This window comes from Pleurodeles waltl, chromosome 10, assembly GCF_031143425.1.
Source record: "Pleurodeles waltl isolate 20211129_DDA chromosome 10, aPleWal1.hap1.20221129, whole genome shotgun sequence".
Taxonomy (NCBI): Eukaryota; Metazoa; Chordata; class Amphibia; order Caudata; family Salamandridae; genus Pleurodeles; species Pleurodeles waltl.
This window is the reverse complement of record NC_090449.1, coordinates 1,066,715,094-1,066,742,237: the sequence shown is the minus strand read 5'-3', so window position 1 is coordinate 1,066,742,237 and position 27,144 is coordinate 1,066,715,094. Positions and strand designations below refer to the sequence as shown.

Here is a 27,144-nt window from a genome sequence, read left to right as displayed (position 1 = left end):
GGATGCCCCGAACCCAACACTGTAACTCAGTCTCCGCCTTCCTCCTAGATGGCGACAAAGCCGACATCTCTGCCAGGACCTACCAGGACATCAACATCATCGCCGGAGCACTGAAGCTCTACTTCCGGGACCTCCCCATCCCCGTCATCACCTACGAAGCCTACCCCAAGCTCATGGAAGCTGCAAGTGAGTATGTGGCGCCCTGTATCTCAGGGATGTAAGTGGCGTGTATCCGTCTCTGTCCCAGCCCCACCGGCCTCAGTTGGTGAGCATGGTATGTACCTCTCTCTGTTCGAGCAACATTAGAGACATGCAGTGTGTGATGTACCTCAGGATTGGTGGAAGGGTCCCTAAGAATGCATGGGGGTCTCACAAGAGACATGCTGCTTGTGATGTACTTCTGGCTGTGTGGGGAGGTCTCGTGTTCACTGATGTCCTCGAGAATGCGAGTGGAGGTCTCATTAGAGACATGCTGCTTGTGATGTAATTCAGGCTGCGTGGGAAGGTCTTTTGGCCACTGATGTCCATAAGAATGTGAGGAGGTCTCATCGGAGACATGCTGCTTTTGATGTACTTCAGGCTGTAGGAGGAGGTCTCGTGTTCACTGATGTCCTCGAGAATGTGAGTGGAGGTCTCATAAGAGGCATGCTGCTTGCGATGTACTTCAAGCTGTGTGGGGAGGTCTCGTGCTCACTGATGTGCTCGAGAATGCGAGTGGAGGTCTCATAACAGACTTGCTGCTTGTGATGTACTTCTGGCCGTAGGAGGAGGCCTCATGGGCTGTGATGTCCTTAAGAATGTGATGGGACGTCCCATTTGAAACACACTGCAGGTGATGCCCTTAATGGCTGCATAGGAAGCAGCACACCCCTTCTCATTAATGGATCTTTTATAGATTCACATGCTTGAGTCATCCCCCGTCATCTGTCATGGATTCCCAGCATGAACGTCACTTCACTAAAATGCCAGGGGCAGCGGAAGTGACATCACATCCATTTAACCTTTACTGTCACTCACACACGCATGCTTACATACTCCCTCATTCACACATACATGCACTCAGTCACGTAAACGCACTTTCACTGCGAGTGCGCACACAAAATACATCTTAATCCATTTTTTACTTACCTCAGCTTCCTGAGAGGGTCATGTTCCAGCTAACTGTAATGCATTCTTTATTACACTAAAATATTAATCACTATTAGTGTATTAAAAAAACTGACAGAAAACTAGGAGAGTGGAGTTCCAACTGACCTCCATAAGGATGAGCTACCACTGTGCTTCTGGCACTGATTTTGCCACCTCTGAGGCCAGGGGTAGCAAAGGCAGTGCCAGGGGTCACAAGGACAGGGTCGGTGGTCACAAGGGGCACGCCAGGGGTCACAAAGGCAGTCCCAGGGGTCGCAAAGGCAGTGTCAGGGGTAGCAAGGACAGTGCCAGTGGTCACAAGGGACACGCCAGGGGTTGCAAGAACAGTGCCAGTGATCACAAGGGGCACGCCAGGGGTCGCAAGGGCAGTGTCAGGGGTCGCAAGGACAGTGTCAGTAGTCACAAGGAGCACGCCAGGGGATGCAAGAACAGTGCCAGTGATCACAAGGGGCAGTGTCAGGGGTCGCAAGGGCAGTGTCAGGGGTCGCAAGAACAGTGCCAGTGATCACAAGGGCCATGCCAGGGGTCGCAAGGGCAGTGTCAGGGGTCGCAAGGACAGTGCCAGTGGTCACAAGGGGCACGCCAGGGGTCGCAATCACAGTGCCAGTGGTCACAAGGGACATGCCAGGGGTTGCAAAGGCAATGCCTGGGAATGCAAGGAGAAAGCCAGGGGTCGCGGGTTTGACCCCTGGCGCCCCCTGAATGACATCCAAGATCCCCAGCCTGACGACAGGGATTGATTGAAGGATGTGAATCTGTGGTCCCTCCCCACCCTCCACCAGCGTACCCCTGTCTATGCCCCAGCCCTGAAGCTGCGACCCCTCACCGTCTCCTTGGTGAACTCTCTGCCTCTCTCCCGTGCCCTTTGCATCTAGAATATTCCGCACCCCGTCTGCTAGTCACCCCCAGGCCTTGGGTTGGATCCCTCCCTTCAATCACCTGCAGCTGGTGCACAACCCCGAAACTAAAAGCGCTACATTTGCCGCGCAGGAGCCCTCGAGCACTCACCTAGCAGCCATGTTATTGTGTTCTTTTCTTAGAAGTCCCCGACCCCGACGAGCGCCTAGAAGCCGTGCACGAAGCCCTCACGCTGCTGCCTCCAGCGCACTTCGAGACGCTGCGATACCTGATGATTCATCTCAAGAAGTGAGCACCCTGCCTGCTGGGAATTATGCACATCAGACGAGCAGCAACCCAGAGCTGGAGGGGGGGTGATGGGGGGGGGGAGCTTACCTGCAGGAGACGGGCGGCAGCTCTTTGTGTCACTTCAGATAGTGTTGAAAGGGAGCTTGATGTGAGATTGATAGAAAATGTTACCTGTAACAGTCGCTTTACATGTAGTAGTTAGCATAGAAGAGGAGCGTGGTGTGAGAGAGATGGAGAACTTTACTTACCTGTAACAATCACTTTACAGGTAGTAGGTAGCACAGAAGAGGAGCGTGGTGTGGGAGAGATGGAGAACATTACTTACCTGTAACAATCACTTTACAGCTAATAGGTAGCATAGACTGGAGGAGCATGGTTTGGGAGAGATGGAGAACATTACTTACCTGTAACAATCGCTTTACAGCCAGTAGGTAGCATAGACGGGAGCAGCATGTGGGAGAGATCCGGGGGGGTCACAGCCAGATTTCGAAAACAGCCAAATCAGATGAGTGCCCCATCTAGTACAATATTCCAAAGAGCTGCTATGCACAGTGTGGAGAATCCCGGCGTCTCTCAGCCGCTCCTCTGCATCCTTGTGTGATCTTGTCCTAAGGCAGAACTGTGCTGCAGCTCTAGACCTCTACCAGGTGGCGCACCTTCTCACCCACAGTACCAAGAGGGAGCAGGGCAGATGTGGGGTGCTGGGGCACCCGGCCCCGGGGTGTGCCCGCCCCCCCCGGAGGAGCTTTCACACCCGCCGTTGTTGTACTGGGCCCAGGTTCTACCGTGTGTGTGTGTGTCTATATGCACATGTGTGCACACGCGCACAGGCACTTATGCCATCGGAGTGTGTCTGTGTGTTTCTGCATGTGCAGTTTGTGTTTGGGTACATATGTGTGTGTCTTGTACCATTTATGGCTTTTGATGTGTGTGTGTGTGCGTGTGTGTTTTAGGGGCTCTGTGTGCGTTTGAGGGTGAGTGTTAGTGTGTGTTTTGGTGTGTGTACTGGAGTGCATGTGTGTGTTTGGCCCCGTGTGTGTTTTTGCTGTGTTTTTTCAGCTGCGGGACACTTTCAGCAGCTCCTGCCCACACTTTCAGCAGCGCAGGCACACACGTTCAGCTGCGCAGGCACACACTTTCAGCAGTGGGACAGTTTCAGCGGCGCTTGCACACACTTTCAGCAGTGGGACAGTTTCAGCGGCGCAGGCACACACTTTTAGCAGCGGCACACTTTCAGCAGCGCCTGCACACACTTTCAGCAGCGGCACACTTTCAGCAGCGCCTGCACACACTTTCAGCAGCGGGACACTTTCAGCAGCGGGACACTTTCAGCAGCGGGACACTTTTAGCAGCGCCTGCACACACTTTTAGCAGCGCCTGCACACACTTTTAGCAGCGCCTGCACACACTTTTAGCAGCGCCTGCACACACTTTCAGCAGCGGCACACTTTCAGCAGCGCCTGCACACACTTTCAGCAGCGGGACACTTTCAGCAGCGGGACACTTTCAGCAGCGGGACACTTTTAGCAGCGCCTGCACACACTTTTAGCAGCGCCTGCACACACTTTTAGCAGCGCCTGCACACACTTTTAGCAGTGCCGGCACACACTTTCAGCAGCGCCTGCACACACTTTCAGCAGCGGGACACTTTCAGCAGCACCTGCACACACGTTCAGCTGCGCAGGCACACACGTTCAGCTGCCATACACTTTTAGCAGCGCCTGCACACACTTTCAGCAGCGCCTGCACACACTTTCAGCAGCGGGACACTTTCAGCAGCACCTGCACACACGTTCAGCTGCGCAGGCACACACGTTCAGCTGCCATACACTTTTAGCAGCGCCTGCACACACTTTCAGCAGCGCCTGCACACACTTTCAGCAGCGGGACACTTTCAGCAGCGGGACACTTTCAGCAGCGGGACACTTTTAGCAGCGCCTGCACACACTTTTAGCAGCGCCTGCACACACTTTTAGCAGCGCCTGCACACACTTTTAGCAGCGCCGGCACACACTTTCAGCAGCGCCTGCACACACTTTCAGCAGCGGGACACTTTCAGCAGCACCTGCACACACGTTCAGCTGCGCAGGCACACACGTTCAGCTGCGCAGGCACACACGTTCAGCTGCCATACACTTTTAGCAGCGCCTGCACACACTTTCAGCAGCGCAAGCACACACTTTCAGCAGCGCAAGCACACACTTTCACCAGTGCAGGCACGCACTTTCAGCAGCGCCTGCACACACTTTCAGCAGCGCCTGCACACACTTTCACCAGTGCAGGCACGCACTTTCAGCAGCGCCTGCACACACTTTCAGCAGCGCCTGCACACACTTTCAGCAGCGCCTGCACACACTTTCACCAGTGCAGGCACGCACTTTCAGCAGCGCAGGCACACAGTTTCAGCAGCACACGGACACACTTTAAGCAGCGGAACACTTTCAGCAGCAGGACACTTTCAGCAGCACCTACACACACTTTCAGCAGCGCCTGCAGTTGCATCCTTTTGTTGGTATGGAGCAGCTGCCTGCAGGAAGGGAGTTTCTTATTTTAAATTCCTGCTGGGCCAGGACAAGGGCTGAAATTAAGGGGCCATCAGGCCTTCTTTTGTTTGGTTATCCTGGGTGGGAGCTGCTTTCAGCCTAGCATCTAGCAGCAATGCAGGAAACAAAGGCACATGGCTTGTTGTCACTTCACAGGTACTTAAGAGAGGGGTGGTTTCACTTCGTTCAGTCCCTGCATATAAGTAATATGCTCGCACTATAACAATGTCTAATGTGTTGGTCTCTCCCAGTATTTACACAAATAACAATTTTAAATACAACTATTTTGCTTTATTTCTTTTATAGCTCTACTCATGCCTATGCAGGGTGTCCAAGCGCTTCATATCGTACATAAACATTATACATTGACAATGAAGGATGTGTGTAAATCAATGTACAGGATGTGCTATGTAATACAGTGAGGGTTTCAAGGTGTCGGAGTCACATATCTCCGTCTAAGCTTCCTGTGCTACATTAGAAGGATTACAGTTTATGAGCTGCAAGTAACAAAGGGATCTCTGTGTTAAAACCCGTAACCCACTTAGCCATCTACATAAAAGAAAAGTCTGTCATCTGTGTGTCACATGATGTGCTTAGCAGGAGACACATTAACCCTCAATGATACTTTGATTCAACACTGGGACTAGGCAAAGCACAGATCTGTCCAGCAAGTGCATTAACCCCCAGGGCTATCTCACCATTATTAATAGTCCCTGAGATTTACCGGGCACCAAAAGATCTCTGCAGCAGGCCTCCACTCCATGAGATATTTTAAAATGCAGACTTTGCAAACAATTAAGCAGAACTAGTTTACTGCCACATTTCTCATTGCTGCCAATTTCATTGTGGCAGAGTTTTCAAGAAATATATGCATAAATCCAGATTTTGTTTTGGGGTTACGTAACCTTTTTTGCACAACCCGAACGCAAAATGTTACTTGCTAATTCTACAAATGCACTGAAATGTAGTTGTGATAGAGCTGCTAGACATGTGTCTGAGGTGTTCAGTTCTGATGTCACTTCCTGTGAGATCATGGGTTGTGATGCCAAATTCAATGCGCCGTGATGTCACTTGCATACTGCCTAGCGTGGTTAGTCCCCCCACTTCTCTTTTTTTGGACTTGTGCCCTGCTCCTCTCCTAAGGCTGACAGCTGAGTGCAGTCCCATGTAGGTCAGGTCTGGAGCACCCACTGAGGGGGTCTCTGCAGGTGGGAGCTGAAGCGTCCCTTCTCTCTTAAGGCCTCAGACACCACTCGGGTGTTCAAAGCAGCATGGCACAGCCTGGCATGAAAGAGAGTCCTCCTGACGCTAGATTGGTGACGATCCCCGAGGACAGCCAATACAATCAAATAAATTGGGGACCCTGGGCCAAACATATATTGGGGGACCCGGTACGGAACAGCTTTGAATTTATGATCCATTTTCAGCTTTTTTTATGCTTTCTCGCCCTCTCTGGCCAGGTCACTGACAGTGCCCAGGCACACCGGTCCAGATTCTATATGTATTTAGATCTAATATTTAGGGATAGTGACATGTTTTCAATATTACAATACTGCAGCAGCTCACTAATATTATTGCAAATAATCTCTGTGACTCCCTCCCATTTCTCATATGTGAGGTTCTGTTTTTGTCTAAAAGGAACTTTGTATGGAGGAGGCACGTGTTGAACAACTAAACCTTTCCCTGTAAAATGTCTGTAATAGACTACCACACGTCACCCACAGTAAAATAAAGGAAAGTGGTATTTAAGACAATCAAAGAATTATTCAAGGTGATCATGGCAAGACTCTACAGAACAGAGCTGGCTCTATCAGCACCCCCTCCCTGAAAGGCTGGGGCCCCGGGCCAGGGCCCACTGTGCCCAGGCCTTAAAACCTCTCTGAATACAATATTGTGTGTCCAGGACTCTGGTGTCAAGGAAGTTATTCATCACACCAGCTGCCCTCGGAGCAGGGCTTTAATTCTTTCCAGAGATGCTGATCTTGGAACCCAGGGCCCCTCAGCCACAGCCCAGGAGGGAGGGCCAGCCCACAGTGAGGAGTGTCCTGTGCTGGCAGGCACTCAGTGCAAAGCTTCCTGGCTAACCGTGACGTCACTTCCCGTCACCTGTTCCTAACAGGAAGCCACGCGTGCAGGTAGATTTACTCCCTCCAGCTCCCCCTGCACGCTTCAGCAATGGATGTAGCAGAGTTGTGTAATTTAATCCCACCCAAACCTACTCGTAGAAAACGACCTTAAATCGGATTATAGGGGTTTATGCAGGGGTCTGATTAAAGCTCCTAATCCAAACAGCCATCATGCTTTGGTGAAATATAAACATGTGAGTCTAATGCAGAGAATCCAGCCAGGGATGCGTCAGAGGACGCTGCTGTTTACAATGTGCATTTAAAAAGCACTTTCTAAGCACAGGTTTAGAAGTAAAAAACACTTGTGTATCTGGGGACAGCGCCCCCCCCCCCCCCCCCCCCCCATAGCTGTATTATTAAAACAGGAGGACTGAGCGCACACATTCAGGCCTTGGACCTCTGCTGGGGTCCAGGGAGGGTGCAGACAGTCTGGGGGTACCGGAAGAGACAGGTGGATCTCCCACCATCATCATACACCCCAAGAAGCATTTTCAGAGCTCGGGCAGCAGTCACGCAGCACTGGTAAAGTTTAAGTACTGACAGCGGTTGTGCAGTACTGATGGCAGAACGACAGCCGCCATTTGTAGGGTGACAGCTTGCATATGTAAAGAACTTCCACCCCTTAGGTCTGGCAGTATTTGCACCCCCCAGACATCAGTGCAGGCTGAGAGAAGTAATGCAGCACTGACACCTTTAGTGAAGGGGGTGTATGAGGAGACCCTTCATTGAGGTCACATCCTTGGCTCTGGGTAGCAGACACCTTTAGTGAAGGGGGTGTATGAGGAGACCCTTCATGAGGTCACATCCTTGGCACTGGGTAGCAGACACCTTTAGTGAAGGGAGTGTGTGAGGAGACCCTTCATGAGGTCACGTCATCGGCACTGGGTAGCAGGCACCTTTAGTGAAGGGAGTGTGTGAGGAGACCCTTCATGAGGTCACATCCTTGGCTCTGGGTAGCAGACACCTTTAGTGAAGGGGGTGTGTGAGGAGACCCTTCATTGAGGTCACATCCTTGGCACTGGGTAGCAGACACCTTTAGTGAAGGGAGTGTGTGAGGAGACCCTTCATGAGGTCACATCCTTGGCTCTGGGTAGCAGACACCTTTAGTGAAGGGAGTGTGTGAGGAGACCCTTCATGAGGTCACGTCATCGGCACTGGGTAGCAGACACCTTTAGTGAAGGGGGTGTGTGAGGAGACCCTTCATGAGGTCACATCCTTGGCTCTGGGTAGCAGACACCTTTAGTGAAGGGAGTGTGTGAGGAGACCCTTCATGAGGTCACATCCTTGGCTCTGGGTAGCAGACACCTTTAGTGAAGGGAGTGTGTGAGGAGACCCTTCATGAGGTCACATCCTTGGCTCTGGGTAGCAGACACCTTTAGTGAAGGGAGTGTGTGAGGAGACCCTTCATGAGGTCACGTCATCGGCACTGGGTAGCAGACACCTTTAGTGAAGGGGGTGTGTGAGGAGACCCTTCATGAGGTCACATCCTTGGCTCTGGGTAGCAGACACCTTTAGTGAAGGGGGTGTGTGAGGAGACCCTTCATGAGGTCACGTCATCGGCACTGGGTAGCAGACACCTTTAGTGAAGGGGGTGTGTGAGGAGACCCTTCATTGAGGTCACATCCTTGGCACTGGGTAGCAGACACCTTTAGTGAAGGGGGTGTGTGAGGAGACCCTTCATGAGGTCACATCCTTGGCTCTGGGTAGCAGACACCTTTAGTGAAGGGGGTGTGTGAGGAGACCCTTCATTGAGGCCACTCGTTCGGCACTAGGTATAGTTGCTGACGTCTCTTGTGAAGGGAGTAGTTGAAGAAACGTTTCAATAAGGGCATGTCATCGGCACTAGGTACGGCTGTAGACCTCTCTATTGAAGGCAATGTGTGAGAAGACCCTTCATTGAGATCACATCCTTGGGATTACGTATGGTTGCAGACATCTCTAGTGAAAGGAGGGGGAAAGAAGACCCTTCGGTGAGGTCACTTCCTTGGCACAGGTTATGGCTGCAGACATCTCCAGTGAAGGGAGTGGGTGAGGAGGCCCTTCGTTGAGGTTGCATCATTGGCACTAGGTATGGCTGCAGACATCTCTAGTGAAGGGAGTGGGTGAGGAGACCCTTCATTGAGGTCACCTCATTGGCACTAGGTATGGTTGCAGACATCTCCAGTGAAGGGAGTGGGTGAGGAGGCCCTTCGTTGAGGTTGCATCATTGGCACTAGGTATGGCTGCAGACATCTCTAGTGAAGGGAGTGTATGAGAAGACTCCGTTGAGGTTACTTCTTTGGCACAAGGTATGGTTACAGACATCTCTAGTGAAAGGAGCTGTGAGAAGAACCTTTGCTGAGTTTGTGTCCTTGGCACTACATATGGTTGCAGACACCTTTAGTGAGGGCAGTGTGTGCGAAGACCCTTTAAAGAGAACACGTCATGGGCACTAGGTATGGTTGCAGACATCTCTAGTGAAGGGAGAGTGGGAAGACCCTTTGTTGAGGTCACTTCTTTGGCACTAGGTATGGTTGCAGACATCTCCAGTGAAGGGAGTGGGTGAGGAGACCCTTCGTTGAGGTTGCATCATTGGCACTAGGTATGGTTGCAGACATCTCCAGTGAAGGGAGTGGGTTAGGAGACCCTTCGTTGAGGTCGCATCATTGGCACTAGGTATGGTTGCAGACATCTCCAGTGAAGGGAGCGGGTTAGGAGACCCTTTGTTGAGGTTGCATCATTGGCACTAGTTATGGTTGCAGACATCTCTTGTGGAGGCAGTGTGGGAGAAGACCCTTTGTGGAGGTCACCTCATTGGCACTAGGTATGGTTGCGGACATCTCAAGTGAAGGGAGTGGGTGAGGAGGCCCTTTGTTGAGGTCACCTCATTGGCACTAGGTATGGTTGCAGACATCTCCAGTGAAGGGAGTGGGTTAGGAGACCCTTCATTGAGGTTGCATCATTGGCACTAGGTATGGTTGCAGACATCTCCAGTGAAGGGAGTGGGTTAGGAGACCCTTCGGTGAGGATGCATCATTGGCACTAGGTATGGTTGCAGACATCTCCAGTGAAGGGAGTGGGGGAGGAAAACCCTTTGTTGAGGTCACCTCATTGGCACTAGGTATGGTTGCAGACATCTCCAGTGAAGGGAGTGGGTGAGGAAACCCTTCGTTGAGGTTGCATCATTGGCACTAGGTATGGTTGCAGACATCTCCAGAGAAGGGAGTGGGTGAGGAGACCCTTCGTTGAGGTTGCATCTTTGGCACTAGGTATGGTTGCAGACATCTCCAGTGAAGGGAGTGGGTGAGGAGACCCTTTGTTGAGGTCACCTCATTGGCACTAGGTATGATTGCAGACATCTCCAGTGAAGGGAGTGGGTGAGGAGACCCTTCATTGAGGTCACCTCATTGGCACTAGGTATGGTTGCAGACATCTCCAGTGAAGGTAGTGGGTGAGGAGACCCTTCGGTGAGGTTGCATCATTGGCACTAGGTATGGTTGCAGACATCTCCAGTGAAGGGAGTGGGTGAGGAGACCCTTCGTTGAGGTTGCATCATTGGCACCAGGTATGGTTGCGGACATCTCCAGTGAAGGGAGTGGGTGAGGAGACCCTTCGTTGAGGTCACCTCATTGGCACTAGGTATGGTTGCAGACATCTCCAGTGAAGGGAGTGGGTGGGGAGACTCTTCGTTGAGGTTGCATCATTGGCACCAGGTATGGTTGCGGACATCTCCAGTGAAGGGAGTGGGTTAGGAGACCCTTCATTGAGGTCGTGTCATTGGCACCAGCTAAGGCTGTAGATGCCTCTGGTGAAGGGAAAGGGTCAGGACTCCCTTCAATGAGAGCTCGCCCTTGGCACTAGGCAGGTCTGTGGTGAAGTGAGAGGGTAAGAGCACCTTCGTCGAGGTTGCGTTCTTGGCACTAGGTATGGATGCAGACATCTCTTGTGAAGGGAGTGGGTGAGAAGACCCTTTGTTAACGTCACATCCCTGGCACTACGTATGGTTGCAGACATAGCTTGTGAAGGCAGTGTGAGATGACCCTTTGATGAGTTCATGTCCTTGGCACTTGGTATGGTTGCAGACATCTGTGGTGAAGTGAGTGTGAGAAGACGCTTCTTTCAGGTTGCATCGTTGGTACTCTGTATGGTTGCAGACACCTGTAGTGAAGGGGGTGTGTGAGGAGACCCTTAATTGAGGTCACATCCTTGGCACTGGGTAGCAGACACCTTTAGTGAAGGGGGTGTGTGAGGAGACCCTTCATTGAGGTCACATCCTTGGCTCTGGGTAGCAGACACCTTTAGTGAAGGGGGTGTGTGAGGAGACCCTTCATGAGGTCACATCCTTGGCTCTGGGTAGCAGACACCTTTAGTGAAGGGAGTGTATGAGGAGACCCTTCATGAGGTCACGTCATCGGCAATGGGTAGCAGACACCTTTAGTGAAGGGGGTGTGTGAGGAGACCCTTCATGAGGTCACATCCTTGGCTCTGGGTAGCAGGCACCTTTAGTGAAGGGGTTGTATGAGGAGACCCTTCATGAGGTCACATCCTTGGCTCTGGGTAGCAGGCACCTTTAGTGAAGGGGGTGTGTGAGGAGACACTTCATGAGGTCACATCCTTGGCTTTGGGTAGCAGACACCTTTAGTGAAGGGGTTGTATGAGGAGACCCTTCATGAGGTCACATCCTTGGCTCTGGGTAGCAGGCACCTTTAGTGAAGGGGTTGTATGAGGAGACCCTTCATTGAGGTCACATCCTTGGCTCTGGGTAGCAGACACCTTTAGTGAAGGGAGTGTGTGAGGAGACCCTTCATGAGGTCACATCCTTGGCTCTGGGTAGCACACACTCCCTTCACTAAAGGTGTCTGAGGAGACCCTTCATGAGGTCACGTCATCGGCACTGGGTAGCAGACACCTTTAGTGAAGGGGGTGTGTGAGGAGACCCTTCATGAGGTCACATCCTTGGCTCTGGGTAGCAGACACCTTTAGTGAAGGGAGTGTGTGAGGAGACCCTTCATGAGGTCACATCCTTGGCTCTGGGTAGCAGACACCTTTAGTGAAGGGAGTGTGTGAGGAGACCCTTCATGAGGTCACGTCATCGGCACTGGGTAGCAGACACCTTTAGTGAAGGGGGTGTGTGAGGAGACCCTTCATTGAGGTCACATCCTTGGCTCTGGGTAGCAGACACCTTTAGTGAAGGGGTTGTATGAGGAGACCCTTCATGAGGTCACATCCTTGGCTCTGGGTAGCAGGCACCTTTAGTGAAGGGGGTGTGTGAGGAGACCCTTCATTGAGGTCACATCCTTGGCTCTGGGTAGCAGACACCTTTAGTGAAGGGGTTGTATGAGGAGACCCTTCATGAGGTCACATCCTTGGCTCTGGGTAGCAGGCACCTTTAGTGAAGGGGTTGTATGAGGAGACCCTTCATTGAGGTCACATCCTTGGCTCTGGGTAGCAGACACCTTTAGTGAAGGGAGTGTGTGAGGAGACCCTTCATGAGGTCACATCCTTGGCTCTGGGTAGCAGGCACCTTTAGTGAAGGGGGTGTGTGAGGAGACCCTTCATTGAGGTCACATCCTTGGCTCTGGGTAGCAGACACCTTTAGTGAAGGGGTTGTATGAGGAGACCCTTCATGAGGTCACATCCTTGGCTCTGGGTAGCAGGCACCTTTAGTGAAGGGGTTGTATGAGGAGACCCTTCATGAGGTCACATCCTTGGCTCTGGGTAGCAGACACCTTTAGTGAAGGGAGTGTGTGAGGAGACCCTTCATGAGGTCACATCCTTGGCTCTGGGTAGCAGACACCTTTAGTGAACGGGGTGTGTGAGGAGACCCTTCATGAGGTCACATCCTTGGCACTGGGTAGCAGACACCTTTAGTGAAGGGGGTGTGTGAGGAGACCCTTCATGAGGTCACATCCTTGGCTCTGGGTAGCAGACACCTTTAGTGAAGGGAGTGTGTGAGGAGACCCTTCATGAGGTCACATCCTTGGCACTGGGTAGCAGACACCTTTAGTGAAGGTGGTGTGTGAGGAGACCCTTCATGAGGTCACATCCTTGGCTCTGGGTAGCAGACACCTTTAGTGAAGGGGGTGTGTGAGGAGACCCTTCATTGAGGCCACTCCTTCGGCACTAGGTATAGTTGCTGACGTCTCTTGTGAAGGGAGTAGTTGAAGAAACGTTTCAATAAGGGCATGTCATCTGCACTAGGTACGGCTGTAGACCTCTCTATTGAAGGCAATGTGTGAGAAGATCCTTCATTGAGATCACATCCTTGGGATTACGTATGGTTGCAGACATCTCTAGTGAAAGGAGGGGGAAAGAAGACCCTTCGGTGAGGTCACTTCCTTGGCACAGGTTATGGCTGCAGACATCTCCAGTTAAGGGAGTGGGTGAGGAGGCCCTTTGTTGAGGTTGCATCATTGGCACTAGGTATGGCTGCAGACATCTCTAGTGAAGGGAGTGTATGAGAAGACTCCGTTGAGGTTACTTCTTTGGCACTAGGTATAGTTACAGACATCTCTAGTGAAAGGAGCTGTGAGAAGAACCTTTGCTGAGTTTGTGTCCTTGGCACTACATATGGTTGCAGACACCTTTATTGAGGGCAGTGTGTGCGAAGACCCTTTAAAGAGGACACGTCATGGGCACTAGGTATGGTTGCAGACATCTCTAGTGAAGGGAGAGTGGGAAGACCCTTTGTTTAGGTCACTTCTTTGGCACTAGGTATGGTTGCAGGCATCTCCAGTGAAGGGAGTGGGTGAGGAGACCCTTCGTTGAGGTTGCATCATTGGCACTAGGTATGGTTGCAGACATCTCCAGTGAAGGGAGCGGGTTAGGAGACCCTTTGTGAGGTTGCATCATTGGCACTAGTTATGGTTGCAGACATCTGTTGTGGAGGCAGTGTGGGAGAAGACCCTTTGTGGAGGTCACCTCATTGGCACTAGGTATGGTTGCGGACATCTCAAGTGAAGGGAGTGGGTGAGGAGGCCCTTTGTTGAGGTCACCTCATTGGCACTAGGTATGGTTGCAGACATCTCCAGTGAAGGAAGTGGGTTAGGAGACCCTTCGGTGAGGTTGCATCATTGGCACTAGGTATGGTTGCAGACATCTCGAGTGAACGGAGTGGGTGAGGAGACCCTTTGTTGAGGTCACCTCATTGGCACTAGGTATGGTTGCAGACATCTCCAGTGAAGGGAGTGGGTGAGGAGACCCTTCGTTGAGGTTGCATCATTGGCACTAGGTATGGTTGCAGACATCTCCAGTGAAGGGAGTGGGGGAGGAGACTCTTCGTTGAGGTTGCATCATTGGCACTAGGTATGGTTGCAGACATCTCAAGTGAAGGGAGTGGGTGAGGAGACCCTTCGGTGAGGTCACCTCATTGGCACTAGGTATGGTTGCAGACATCTCCAGTGAAGGGAGTGGGTGAGGAGACCCTTCGTTGAGGTTGCATCATTGGCACTAGGTATGGTTGCAGACATCTCCAGTGAAGGGAGTGGGTGAGGAGACCCTTCGTTGAGGTTGCATCATTGGCACCAGGTATGGTTGCGGACATCTCCAGTGAAGGGAGTGGGTTAGGAGACCCTTCGTTGAGGTCACCTCATTGGCACTAGGTATGGTTGCAGACATCTCCAGTGAAGGGAGTGGGTGGGGAGACTCTTCGTTGAGGTTGCATCATTGGCACCAGGTATGGATGCGGACATCTTCAGTGAAGGGAGTGGGTTAGCAGACCCTTCACTGAGGTCGTTTCATTGGCACCAGCTAAGGCTGTAGATGCCTCTGGTGAAGGGAGAGGGTGAGGACTCCCTTCAATGAGGGCTCGCCCTTGGCACTAGGCAGGTCTGTGGTGAAGTGAGAGGGTAAGAGCACCTTCGTCGAGGTTGCGTTCTTGGCACTAGGTATGGTTGCAGACATCTCTTGTGAAGGGAGTGGGTGAGAAGACCCTTTGTTAACGTCACATCCCTGGCACTACGTATGGTTGCAGACATCGCTTGTGAAGGCAGTGTGAGATGACCCTTTGATGAGTTCACGTCCTTGGCACTTGGTATGGTTGCAGACATCTGTGGTGAAGTGAGTGTGAGAAGACGCTTCTTTCAGGTTGCATCGTTGGCACTTTGTATGGTTGCAGACACCTGTAGTGGAGGGAGTGGGTGAGGAGACCCTTTGTTAAGGTTGCATCATTTGCACTATGTATGGTTTCAGACGTCTCTGGTGAAGTGACTATGAGAAGACCCTTTGATGAGATTGCATCATTAGTGCTAGGTATAGTTCCAGACATCTCTAATGAAGGCAGTGTGTGAAAAAACCCTTTGTTAAGGTCACGTCCTTGGCACTAGGTATGGTTGCAGACATCTCCAGTGAAGGGAGAGTGGGAAGACCCTTTGTTGAGGTCACTTCTTTGGCACTGGGTATGGTTGCAGATTTCTCTAGTGAAGGGAGTTCAAGAGGAGACCCTTCGTTGAGGTTGCACCACTGGCACTAGGTATGGTTGCAGACATCAGTAGTGAAATTAGAGGGGTGAGAACACCTTTGTTGAGGTCACATCCTTAATACTAGTTATGGTTGCAGACATCTCTTGTGGAGGCAGTGTGGGAGAAGACCCTTTGTGGAGGTCACGTCATTGGCACTAGGTATGGTTGCAGACATCTCCAGTGAAGGGAGTGGGTGAGGAGACCCTTCGTTGAGGTTGCATCATTGGCACTAGGTATGGTTGCAGACATCTCCAGTGAAGGGAATGGGTGAGGAGACTCTTCGTTGAGGTTGCATCATTGGAACTAGGTATGGTTGCAGACATCTCGAGTGAAGGGAATGGGTGAGGAGACCCTTCGTTGAGGTTGCATCATTGGCACTAGGTATGGTTGCAGACATCTCCAGTGAAGGGAGTGGGTGGGGAGACCCTTCGTTGAGGTTGCATCATTGGCACTAGGTATGGTTGCGGACATCTCCAGTGAAGGGAGTGGGTTAGGAGACCCTTCATTGAGGTCATCTCATTGGCACTAGGTATGGTTGCAGACATCTCCAGTGAAGGGAGTGGGTGAGGAGACCCTTCGTTGAGGTTGCATCATTGGCACTAGGTATGGTTGCAGACATCTCTAGTGAAGGGAGTGGGTTAGGAGACCCTTCATTGAGGTCACCTCATTGGCACTAGGTATGGTTGCAGACATCTCCAGTGAAGGGAGTGGGTTAGGAGACCCTTCGTTGAGGTTGCATCATTGGCACTAGGTATGGTTGCAGACATCTCCAGTGAAGGGAGTGGGTGAGGAGACCCTTCGTTGAGGTTGCATCATTGGCACTAGGTATGGTTGCAGACATCTCCAGTGAAGGGAGTGGGTGAGGAGACCCTTCGTTGAGGTTGCATCATTGGCACTAGGTATGGTTGCAGACATCTCAAGTGAAGGGAGTGGGTGAGGAGACCCTTCGTTGAGGTTGCATCATTGGCACTAGGTATGGTTGCAGACATCTCCAGTGAAGGGAGTGGGTGAGGAGACCCTTCATTGAGGTCACCTCATTGGCACTAGGTATGGTTGCAGACATCTCCAGTGAAGGGAGTGGATGGGGAGACCCTTCGTTGGGGTTGCATCATTGGCACTAGGTATGGTTGCAGACATCTCAAGTGAAGGGAGTGGGTGAGGAGACCCTTCATTGAGGTCACCTCATTGGCACTAGGTATGGTTGCAGACATCTCCAGTGAAGGGAGTGGGTGAGGAGACCCTTCGTTGAGGTTGCATCATTGGCACTTGGTATGGTTGCAGACATCTTCAGTGAAGGGAGTGAGTTAGGAGACTCTTCGTTGAGGTTGCATCATTGGCACTAGGTATGGTTGCAGACATCTCCAGTGAAGGGAGTGGGTGGGGAGACCCTTCATTGAGGTTGCATCATTGGCACTAGGTATGGTTGCAGACATCTCCAGTGAAGGGAGTGGGTGGGGAGACCCTTCGTTGAGGTTGCATCATTGGCACTAGGTATGGTTGCAGACATCTCCAGTGAAGGGAGTGGGTGAGGAGACCCTTCGTTGAGGTTGCATCATTGGCACTAGGTATGGTTGCAGACATCTCCAGTGAAGGGAGTTGGTGAGGAGACCCTTCGTTGAGGTTGCATCATTGGCACTAGGTATGGTTGCAGACATCTCTAGTGAAGGGAGTGGGTGAGAAGCCCTTCAGTGAGGTCACGTCCTCTGCACTAGGTAAGGCTGCAGATGAGATCACGTCCATGGCCCCACATAAGTCCCACTGCATGCTAACTCTTGTTTCACCTTCTTTTGCAGGGTGACCCAACATGAGAAGGAGAACCTGATGAGCCCCGAGAACCTGGGCATCATCTTCGGGCCCACGCTGATGCGGCCCCCTGAGGAGAGCACGCTGGCCACTCTCAGCGACATGCGCTACCAGAAGCAGGTGGTGCAGACCCTGATTGAGAATGAGGACGTTCTTTTCTGAGGACGACACGGTACGCAACAGCTGCCAGACCAGGGCACTTCCAAAACATGTTGAGCCATCTGGAAATTAAGGTTCTAATAGAGGAGCCTGGTAATGATCCTCTGTCGGACTGGGATGTCCACAGTCAGAATCCCATAAGATTCCGTGTCATCAGGACATCGAGGTTAAAATGAAGAAGCCCAGCATGGATCCGGTACCGAAATGGGATGTCTGCAGAGACAATTCCAGAACATTCTGAGTCAGCTGGACATCGATTTTCTAAAGAAGAAGCCTGACACGGATCCTGTGCCGGACTAGGGGGTCCACCGACAGTATTCCAGAACATTCAGAGCCATGTGGACATTGCGGTTCTAAAGCAGAAGCCTGGCAAGGATCCTCTGCTGGACTGGGGTGTCCACAGGCACAATTCAAAAACTTTCCAAGCCATCTCGACATTGAATGTCACAAGGATCCGCTCTCAGACTGGAGTGTCCGCAGAGAGAATTTCAGAACATTCTTAGCCATCTGGAGAGCGAGGTTGTAAAGAGAGAGCATGTCTGCAGTGGGATGTCTGCAAAGAGGCACCTAGAGGGTCCACCAAGGCTTCTAGAGCATGTCTCCTAGGCAGGCCTGCTTCCGGACCAAGAAGTGGTGACAAGTCAGCGTTGGACCTGGCACTCGGTCTTGGCCTCATCCACCTGCCAAGTCTTCACAGCAGGATGCCGTGATGTCTCTGGGCTCCATATTGGGATAACGCCCAGGACATCCCGCTGTACCTGCCGTTACAGCAGTCGTATGGGACATGGGTGCTATGTCACCCGTGCTCTGGGGACAGATTTAACTGAGCGTGGGTGGAGCTCCAACAGACTCAGTGACTTGTGGCTAGTCTGTCCCAGCTCAGTGGGCCCCCGGAGAGGTGGCAGGTAGGAAGTGATCTGGGGCCCCTACATGCAGGCTCCAGGCAAGCAGTAGGATGTCTTGCAAAGAGTCTAGCTGAACACCCTGGAGGGACACATCAGGGGTAGTGCCATTTTAAGAGTTTGGCTAATGCTCTAGGTATGTAGGTTGATAAGGGCGCATCTACACAACTGAAGGACATTGAAAGGTGGCGATGAAATCCATATCCACTGCTCTGTAAATTCAAATGGAACCAGACCAAGTGTGTGTAGCTTTCCAGTTCCACGTTTACTGAGTTCAGGTTGGTGGGATTAGTAACCGCCCTCGAGCCCTGATTTCAAAGGATTTGTAGAAAAGTTAACTTTAATCTACAAATTTGAGATAAATTTTTTATCGTAGATTTGCAATCACACATTTCAAATAACATTAGTTAGACGACCCTGGGTAGTTCCATGTCTTATTGTGGGAACCTGTTCATCCGTGTAAGGCGTGTCTACAACAACCTCAGTACCACGCCCACCTCAATGTCTGCTTTTCTATCAGAGTTTAAAGATGGATGGATGGACGGATAGATAGATAGATAGATAGATAGATAGATAGATAGATAGATAGATAGATAGATAGATAGATAGATAGATAGATAGATAGATAGATAGATAGATAGATAGATAGATAGATAGATATGCAGTAAAGGGTCACCTAAACTTTTCATGTCAGAGTCATGCTTTTTTACATGTTTACCTTCTCGCGTGACATCACCCATGCGGTGCGCGAGCTTCATTCTCTCCAGTTTCCTTCCTTGAGATATAATAAATTAAAAGGTAAGCCATAGGCTGGATCCTGGAGTCAGGCGCTCCACCTCCAGAGATTCCTTGGTTGTAAAGGTTTCTGCCCTCTTCTGCTTTGCACCACTCTGCCCACACAGCAAGAGTTTGAGTGCGCTGCACCAGTTTTGCTTTTGAATTCCTAGGTCGGCATGGTCCCAATCCCACCCGAATTCCCCCAGTTGTGTAAGCTGTGTGCTTTCACTGGGCGTGTCGGGTGGCCCTGAATTCTGCCACTGCTTGCTCTACTGCTGGCGTCCTTACTGGCCCCCTGAAGTCCGTCTTCTGTTTTCATTAAAGGATTGTACAAAGAAACTTACAACGTTACGTTTTTACGTATACTGGAATAAGATCTGCAACAAATAAGTACTGGTCCTCTACGCATTCTGGGGTGCAGCCACAGTCCCAGATTGAATGCCGCTGAGGCAGCTATTCGTTTCTTGGTCTGCAGCGCCTCGATTAGCTTCAAGCGCCTAGAAGGAAGGCCCAGCTCAGTAGAGGAACCTGGAGCTTCTCGAGTGCCCAGTCAGTAGCGGGATTCACTCCTGGTCAGAGCTCAAGAGAGTCCTCACGCAGAGGGGCGTCACGCAGAAGGGTGTCACGCAGAGGGGCGTGACCCCCTACCGTGCTCAGGCTATGTACAGAATATCCTCAGGTGCACAATACAATCTGTACATAAACGGCATAATTGTATGCGAGGAACCAGTGAGCGCCCTTATTGTCAATGTCTGCAGCCCTTTCAAGGCGCTACAGGAGCAGCAGGTTTACTTTGAATAAAAGTTCGGTGCACTCCATTCACACGGATAATCCTGATCTGAGGCCCTCTCGATTATTTATGTCCACTGACCTGTGGAGCAGTATTTATGCCCCACCCCCTCTCAAAGTCTCAACCTTTCCACATTCAAATCTCGCAAGGTGTGAAAAAAAGAGTCCGTCTTTTAGGTTTTGTACAACTGCTGTAAGGCTCAGACTGTCAACATTTAAAAATAATTTATTTAAAGAAGACTATGAGTTTTGTATTACTTAATGGATGCAGATTTTACATTTGTCGTGCTTTTCTAGATTTCAGGGAGCTGTGGGATGCTCGTGTACTTCTCATAAATTTAAGAAGGTTAGAGTTCCAAACAGGCATCGGGGAGATTATTAACCAATCAGGGATGCGTATAAGGAGGGCGGGGCTGCACGGCACGTCACAGCACAAGAGCTTAACGACGTTTCAATGACCAGATGAATCCAGGGAGATGAAAACATGTTGTTGAATATAAAGCCCCAGGTGTCTTAACTTCTGAAGGTGATATGTTTGAATCTCAGCTCACCCTCTGGCACTTTGTGCTGTCTGCGCCAGGCACCTTTCCTTAGCAGATTGACGATGCCGTCGGCTAGATTAGGTAAAAAGTGGTACAAATGACGTACTATTCCCTCACACTGAAGGTGATTGAACGAGAGACAGACGAAGGACTAATGAGCTTCTTCACTTCTCTTGGGAAGGCTTAACCCACTGTTTTTACACTTTCAACCACTTATTTCACAGTTCAGTAATGCTATGGCTGGCATTTCCGGGGGAGGGGGTAGGATGGGCATTCCTTACATATTGAGACAACATTCAACTTATCAGTTTTGGTCTCATTCATTTTGTGAGCGTTGTCAAGATTTCTTGGACATCTCTTGGGATCTGTTTATATATGGTGATCCGTGTATGGTTGTTTACAAGGTTTCTGTCCGCAGGAAGGGGTTAATACCTCCCAGTACAAGGCCACCACATTATCACCGTGAGTTTAAATGGGCAGACTTAATGAGCAGTCCTGCAGCAACGACTAAGGGTCTGATTGAGAACTTGGCGGACAAGTTACTCCGTCACAATGGTGACAGATTTCCCATCAGCGGAAATATAAATCCCATTATATCCTATGGGATTTATATTTTGGCGGACGGGATATCCGTCACTGTTGTGACTGAATAACTCATCCGCCAAGTTCTAAATCAGGCCCTAAGTGTCGGAGTATTGAGATTCCTAAAGCTTTAATGTATAAGGAATGGGGATTTTATTAAATACAAGGAGGCTGGCATTATGCATAAATCTTTTATTCACTCCTTCTGCGCGGCCATTACAAGCTCCCAAAATACATTAAAACATCACAATGGCTTAGAATGATCAGTCCAGGAAAGCCACTCATTCTTCGTTTTTTTCCTCTTTCGTTTGAACTCCAGATCCATAATTGAAAATGCCCATAAAGCCGTTCGACATCTATGGAATAAAAACACATGAATGAATAACAATTCCTTACATGTGTCTGCTAGCTCTAACAGTACTTTACAACCTCTAAAATGTACAAACAAATCTTCCATCTTATACAGGAATCCAATCATAAATTCGTAAACAAAGGAAACATTAATCCCATAGAAGACCTCCCTCCATTGGGAAGGGAGGGTGGGATAATGCTAGCCTCCTTGTCTTTAATAAAATCCTGATTCTTTATAAATAAACCTTTAAGAATCACAATTTTATGTCTAGACAGGAGGCTCCACAGCTTTAAAGTAGAATTTTCTAAATGTATCACCATTCGACTAGTCAGCTGTTATAACAAACCCTCTCAGCATCCCCCAGCCGTATCAACTGCTTGCCATAGCACCCCTTGTCGAATGAACTGTAAATTTAGACATATCAACACCTACTTCTTTATTGACTTCATCCATCATGCAATTGTGAAATTCGATACCTCTTTATAAGGTTTAACATAAGAATTGAGTAATTGATCTTCTCCTGTGTATCTCTTATTCGTTCAAACGCTGCACAACACAGTTCTGGACTGTCATCAAACCATCGGATAGAATAGAGAATTAGACAGAGTTTTGGTTCTTCCACTAATTTAAAAAAAAACTTCATGTGGTTGATAAAACCTCTTTGAAACTTCCAACGCCCCTATATCAGATGCTCTTTTAATTGAAATTAGACATAACAAAGTTGCTAATTTCCAAGACAGTTTACATTGTCTTAAATATTTATTGCTTGGCCAACCCTGAAACAATGTCAAAACTACATTCACATTCCAGAGAGTGTAATATCTTGACTTGGGAGGTCTTTTAAGTCTAATTCCGTTCATTACCCTGCAAACCAAAGGACTCCTACCAATGGATACTCCTTGAACTAAACAATGCCGTGCCGCTATTGCTGATCTATAGCAATTAACTATAGCAATTAACCATCTATAACATACATCTTTTTGGAAAAGATCAGATAAAAAATTAGCTACTTCTACTTCGTCAGCCTGTATGAGATCCAAATCCCTCTTCATGCTCCAACGTACCCACACAGACCATCCTCCTCTGTATTTTTTCCTGAAACCTGGTGCCCATGATTCATTGAGTAACTTTGAAGCTGTCTCTGAAAGGCCAGAGAATCTTCCTGAGCCCCTGATATTTTCCATACTAGAAGGTTGAGTAAACCCTCTTGAACCAACAGATGTTCCTCTTGGTCTAATCCTGTCAAGAGTTTTATGCATGAAATTATTAAATTCGGAACCTCGATTGAAATCTCCAACAGCATGGGAAACCAAGGTTGAGTTTTCCAAAATGTGGTCACCACTACAATCTGGCATTCCTGACGCCTCACCTGAACTAACACTCTCTGAACCATTGAAAAAGGTTGAAACGCATAACTCATCAGACCTTTCCAATCCTGAGTGAATGCGTCTATCACCATTGCACCCAAATCTGGTCTCCAACTCATATAACTGTCTAACTGATAAGTCAGCCTGGATGCTAACAGATCTACTCCAAGAGGACCCCATGCTGAATGAATCTTTTGAAAGAGAACCACCCTCAATTTCCAATCGCTGTAACCTCTCAAGTGTCTCAAATTCCAATCTGCTACCACATTTGAAATCCCTGGACAGTACTCTGCCTGTAACGTTATATTGTGCTCCAAACAATATTACCACAGCTTTTGTGCCAAGTCTGACAATTTCTTCGACCTAGTTCCTCCCAACCTGTTGATATAAGTTCCCGCTGAGTTATTGTCCATTTTTAAAAGTACAACACGACCTTCCAATTGATTTTTGAAACTCTAAATGTCAAATAAACTTGCTTTCAACTCTAAACAGTTTATATGATTCGGCCTTTCCTCTGCCTTCCACAAACCTCCAGTTTCTTGTCCTAAGCAACAGGCTTCCCAACCTAAGTTGCTCGCATCTGTTTCCAAAATGAAATCTGCCCTTTTCCCAAAAATAGCTCTTCCATTCCACGACTCCCAATTTGCCTTCCACCACTCTGTCTCCTGTCTTGCCTTCTGATCCAATTCTATTTTGTCTCCATACCAAAGACCTCTGGACAAACTTTTTGTCTTTAACCTTTGGAGCGCTCAATAATGCAATGGACCTGGAAAAATGTCCTGTCTCGAAGAAGATAACAGACCAATGACTGGAGCTAGCTCTTTCAACTGCACATCGTTCCTCATCAGTACCAAAGGTGCTTCTTGTTTTATAATTTTTATCTTCTTCTCTGCAGCTGTTATTGACACATCTGTGTGTCCGCCATGAACCCCAAAAACTCCAGACGGAGGGTCGGAATCTAAACTGATGTTTCCAGATTTATTTTTCAACCCAGATACTCCAATAAATCCTGTAACATCCTCATCTGATGCAACGAATTGCTCGCATTCTGTCCCATTAACGAAACGTCGTCCAAACAGATTGGCAATCGAATACCCCTCTCTCTCAGATATTCTACTACCGGTTTCAGAACATTCCTAAATCACCAAGGGGCCGCAGATAAGCCAAACGAAAGACACAAAAACTGATACAGGATCCCTTTCCATCTGAATCTCAGGAATTTTTGACTCTCCTCCCGTATGGGAATCATGAAATATGCATCTTTGAGATCCACTTTCACCAACCAATCCCCTTCCTGAAGAAGATATTGCAATAAATGTATGCCCTCCATTTTGAAATGTCTGTAAACTACAAATTGATTTAACTCTTGCAAATTTCTCACTAGTCTCAAACCTTTTTCCTTCGTCTCTCCCAGGAAAAGAGTACTTATAAATCCTCTATCTTCTGTGACTGCCACTGTTCGTATTGCACCCTTCTCTAGCATTTGTTCTATCTCCTCCATGACAACGACCTCCAATTCTGTGTGGAACACCGATTGCTTCAGTTCGTTCTCTTGATGAGGTATGTTTATAAACTCTACTTGATAACCTCGAACTGCCTCTAACACCTATGCATCCCTTCTGATTTCCTTCCAAAGATTTTGAAATAACCTTTAACGTCCACCCCCTTTTTTGGGGGGGATAAAACCAGAAATTATCCTCGTGCTCACCTTGTGAAACATTGGCAGATTTGCCACGACCTTTGCTGGACCGATATCTCTCTGTTCTTCCCCTTTAGGGATAACACCCTCCTTGACTTCCTCTGCTACTCCCTTGGTATGCACTGGAATTACTTCCGTAGTACTGAGACTTATAATTTGCCCGGCCAGAAGGTTGCCCTCTCCTTCCAGCCCAAACGGAAAAATTATTGTACCTTCTGAAAACTCTGCCCATATTGAATTGGTCCTTATCTTTGCCTGTGAAGGTCTGGACATATTTACCGAACAACTTCAACATGCCCTCTCCAAACCAAAGACCTTTTGGAATGTCACTCAGCTCTTTTTTTGCTAGATCACCCAACTCAGGGTTAATACGTATCAAGACTGATTTCCGCCTCTCAGTCAATAATCCTGCATTGGCATTCCCCAAAAAACAAATCGTGGGTTCGCATCAATCTCTATGCAAATTGATATTCATATCTGTGCCTTTCATATAAGCATCTACAATAAGGACAAACATCCGTGCCAGTGGCATGGGCAGTGCAGGGGCCCTACTGCCCAGCACCCTCGAAATGTGCACTGTCTGCAAACAGTACCCCCTGCGTGCAGCAGCATTGCAGCCGGCTCTTGTCATGCACCTTTCCCACTGGGCTGACTGGCGAGAACCTTGGTTTCCCCCGGTCAGGCAAGGAGGTCGCCTGCACCGCGGCAACCTTCCCGTCGGGACTCTGGCGGATGGATGTTTCCGCCCGCCAAACTCATAATCAGCCCCAATATCACAACCATATAAATATACGTATCTGCTCAGAAACAGCTAGCAAAAGAGGAAGACAATAGAAGATGAGCAGCTTTTATGGACTGAACATTCTAAGTCATTGTGATGTTTTAATGTTCTATTATGGAAGCTTTTAAGGGCTGCTCAGAAGGGCTGAATAAAAGATTTATGCATAATGCCAGCCTCCTGTCTTGACATAAATTCTCACGTTCTGGTTGGTTAAGACTCAGTCCTCTTCTTACCCTTGTGTCTGGTGCAGTAAAGGGTTTCTCAGCCTACAATGCACAGATCTGCCATCAGCAGGGGTGCTAGTAACAGCCTAGAACACTTGGGTGACACAGTTCCGGGTGTAACAGATGTGTTATAGAGCGTGCACTGGGTACCTTAGTTCAGTGTACGCTGCAGGTCACAGGTTCTAGCAGGCTCCAGAGACTTGTGCATTGGGTACTTTTTAATTGTGTTATGTGCACTGCTGCAGAATGGTGAACTTGCATAGAAACACATATATATTATTGTAAACATTGCACTTAAGACTGGCACTGCCTACTTTGGTTCTCAGGCGCTCACCTTGCCCCACAAGATGCCCACAGCCACTCAGATGTGAGAGAGATGAGTGAATTATTGTGCAAATTGTGAAAGGGCCTCCAAACTATACACACAAGTATGAAGTGGAGCTAATGGGAACTAGGCGATGTTCTTTATGGGCTGTTGTGGAAGTTAGAATCACCAGTAGGTAAATGGCAGCTCCCACAGCAGGCTGCCCTCTCTGAGGAGCCGGTATTCTGCTTGAGGTTGGTCCACCCAAGCTCTTCAGAACCAACCCTGGCAAGTAACTGCCTCTCCCCATCCCCTCCAACATCTCAGAGACAGTCCTGATAAGTGACAGCCTCTCCTGCAGGTCTCTGCTGGGCACCAGTCTGTAAAGAAATGTCCCCATCTCCAATGAGGCCAGTGTGCCCAGAATGTTCATCCCTTTTACAACTTGTGCAGTTCTGCACTTCCCTTCTCATGTCTTTTATAAACAGGATAAGAAGCCAGCTTTCTTTTGTGGAGTTAAAAACAGGAACCGGTAATTTATGAGCATGTGAAGTACAGATCTATGAGTTAATTAATGTGTTTTCAAGAAGTGTTTGTCTGTATTTCTCATGCACCCTCAGAATGGTGCAAGAATACGGATCTCACGGAACCCCTGCAAGCCCATCTGTTTATGATTAAACTTTTAATATTCTTATATGCAGTACCGTATTTTCCGGCGTATAAGACGACTTTTTAACCCCTGAAAATCTCCTCAAAAGTCGGGGGTCGTCTTATACGCCGGTATACGGTGTGCTGAAACTTCAGGGACAGGCGCCCTGTAGCTGAGCCACCGTGCGTTGCATTTGGAAATCGATTCCAAGCGTATGATGGGTTCCGCATCCCACAAGATTCAGCTACTTGTGGACACAGAGCTGATTGGTCAACCGTGAGTTGAGCTGTCCTTACCGTGTGCCGCAATCCTCGCTGGCAGTTGTCTGGACAGGCACGTATTCCAGCATGTGCTCCAGGCTATTCCACTTGCACTGTTTTATGTTTACATGTTTGATGACAAACAGCCTTCTGTTTATAAGTGACAGTTTTCATACTAAGTACCTGCATGTCATAAGCATTTGAATTAAAATTACCATGTTAAAATCAAATCTGATGTTTTTAAATTTTTATTTGGTGTGCGTTGGAAGAGGGGTAGTCTTATACAGCGAGTATAGCCCAAACCCTATATTTTAACAGGAAAAGTAGGGGGTCGTCTTATACGCCCAGTCGTCTTATACGCCGGAAAATACGGTAGGTGGAGTGCCTGGTTCTTTCTGGTTCACAATACACAACCTGACCACAATATAATTTAATCATTTCTATACCAGCATTCAAAATGCCACAAATGTAACAGTCTCCCCCAGGCTTGTAAACAACTTGACATCTTGAGTTAAAAAAAATAAAATAATTCTAGAGTAATTTAGTAACATA

The 27,144-nt window shown here is 49.0% G+C and overlaps 1 protein-coding gene across 2 annotated transcripts in view; it reads left to right on the top strand.

Annotated features, from left to right (window-relative positions):
* The window catches only part of CHN2 (chimerin 2), a 490,714-nt gene extending 464,337 nt beyond the window's left edge, over positions 1–26,377 (top strand). For both annotated transcript variants that reach the window (XM_069212100.1, XM_069212101.1), the window contains 3 exons: positions 49–186; positions 2,190–2,295; positions 17,196–26,377. In XM_069212100.1, the coding sequence (XP_069068201.1) occupies positions 49–186; positions 2,190–2,295; positions 17,196–17,367 (416 nt within the window). In that variant the 3' untranslated portion in view covers positions 17,368–26,377. The remainder of the gene's footprint in view (positions 1–48; positions 187–2,189; positions 2,296–17,195) is intronic.
* The last annotated feature ends 767 nt before the right edge of the window (positions 26,378–27,144 follow it).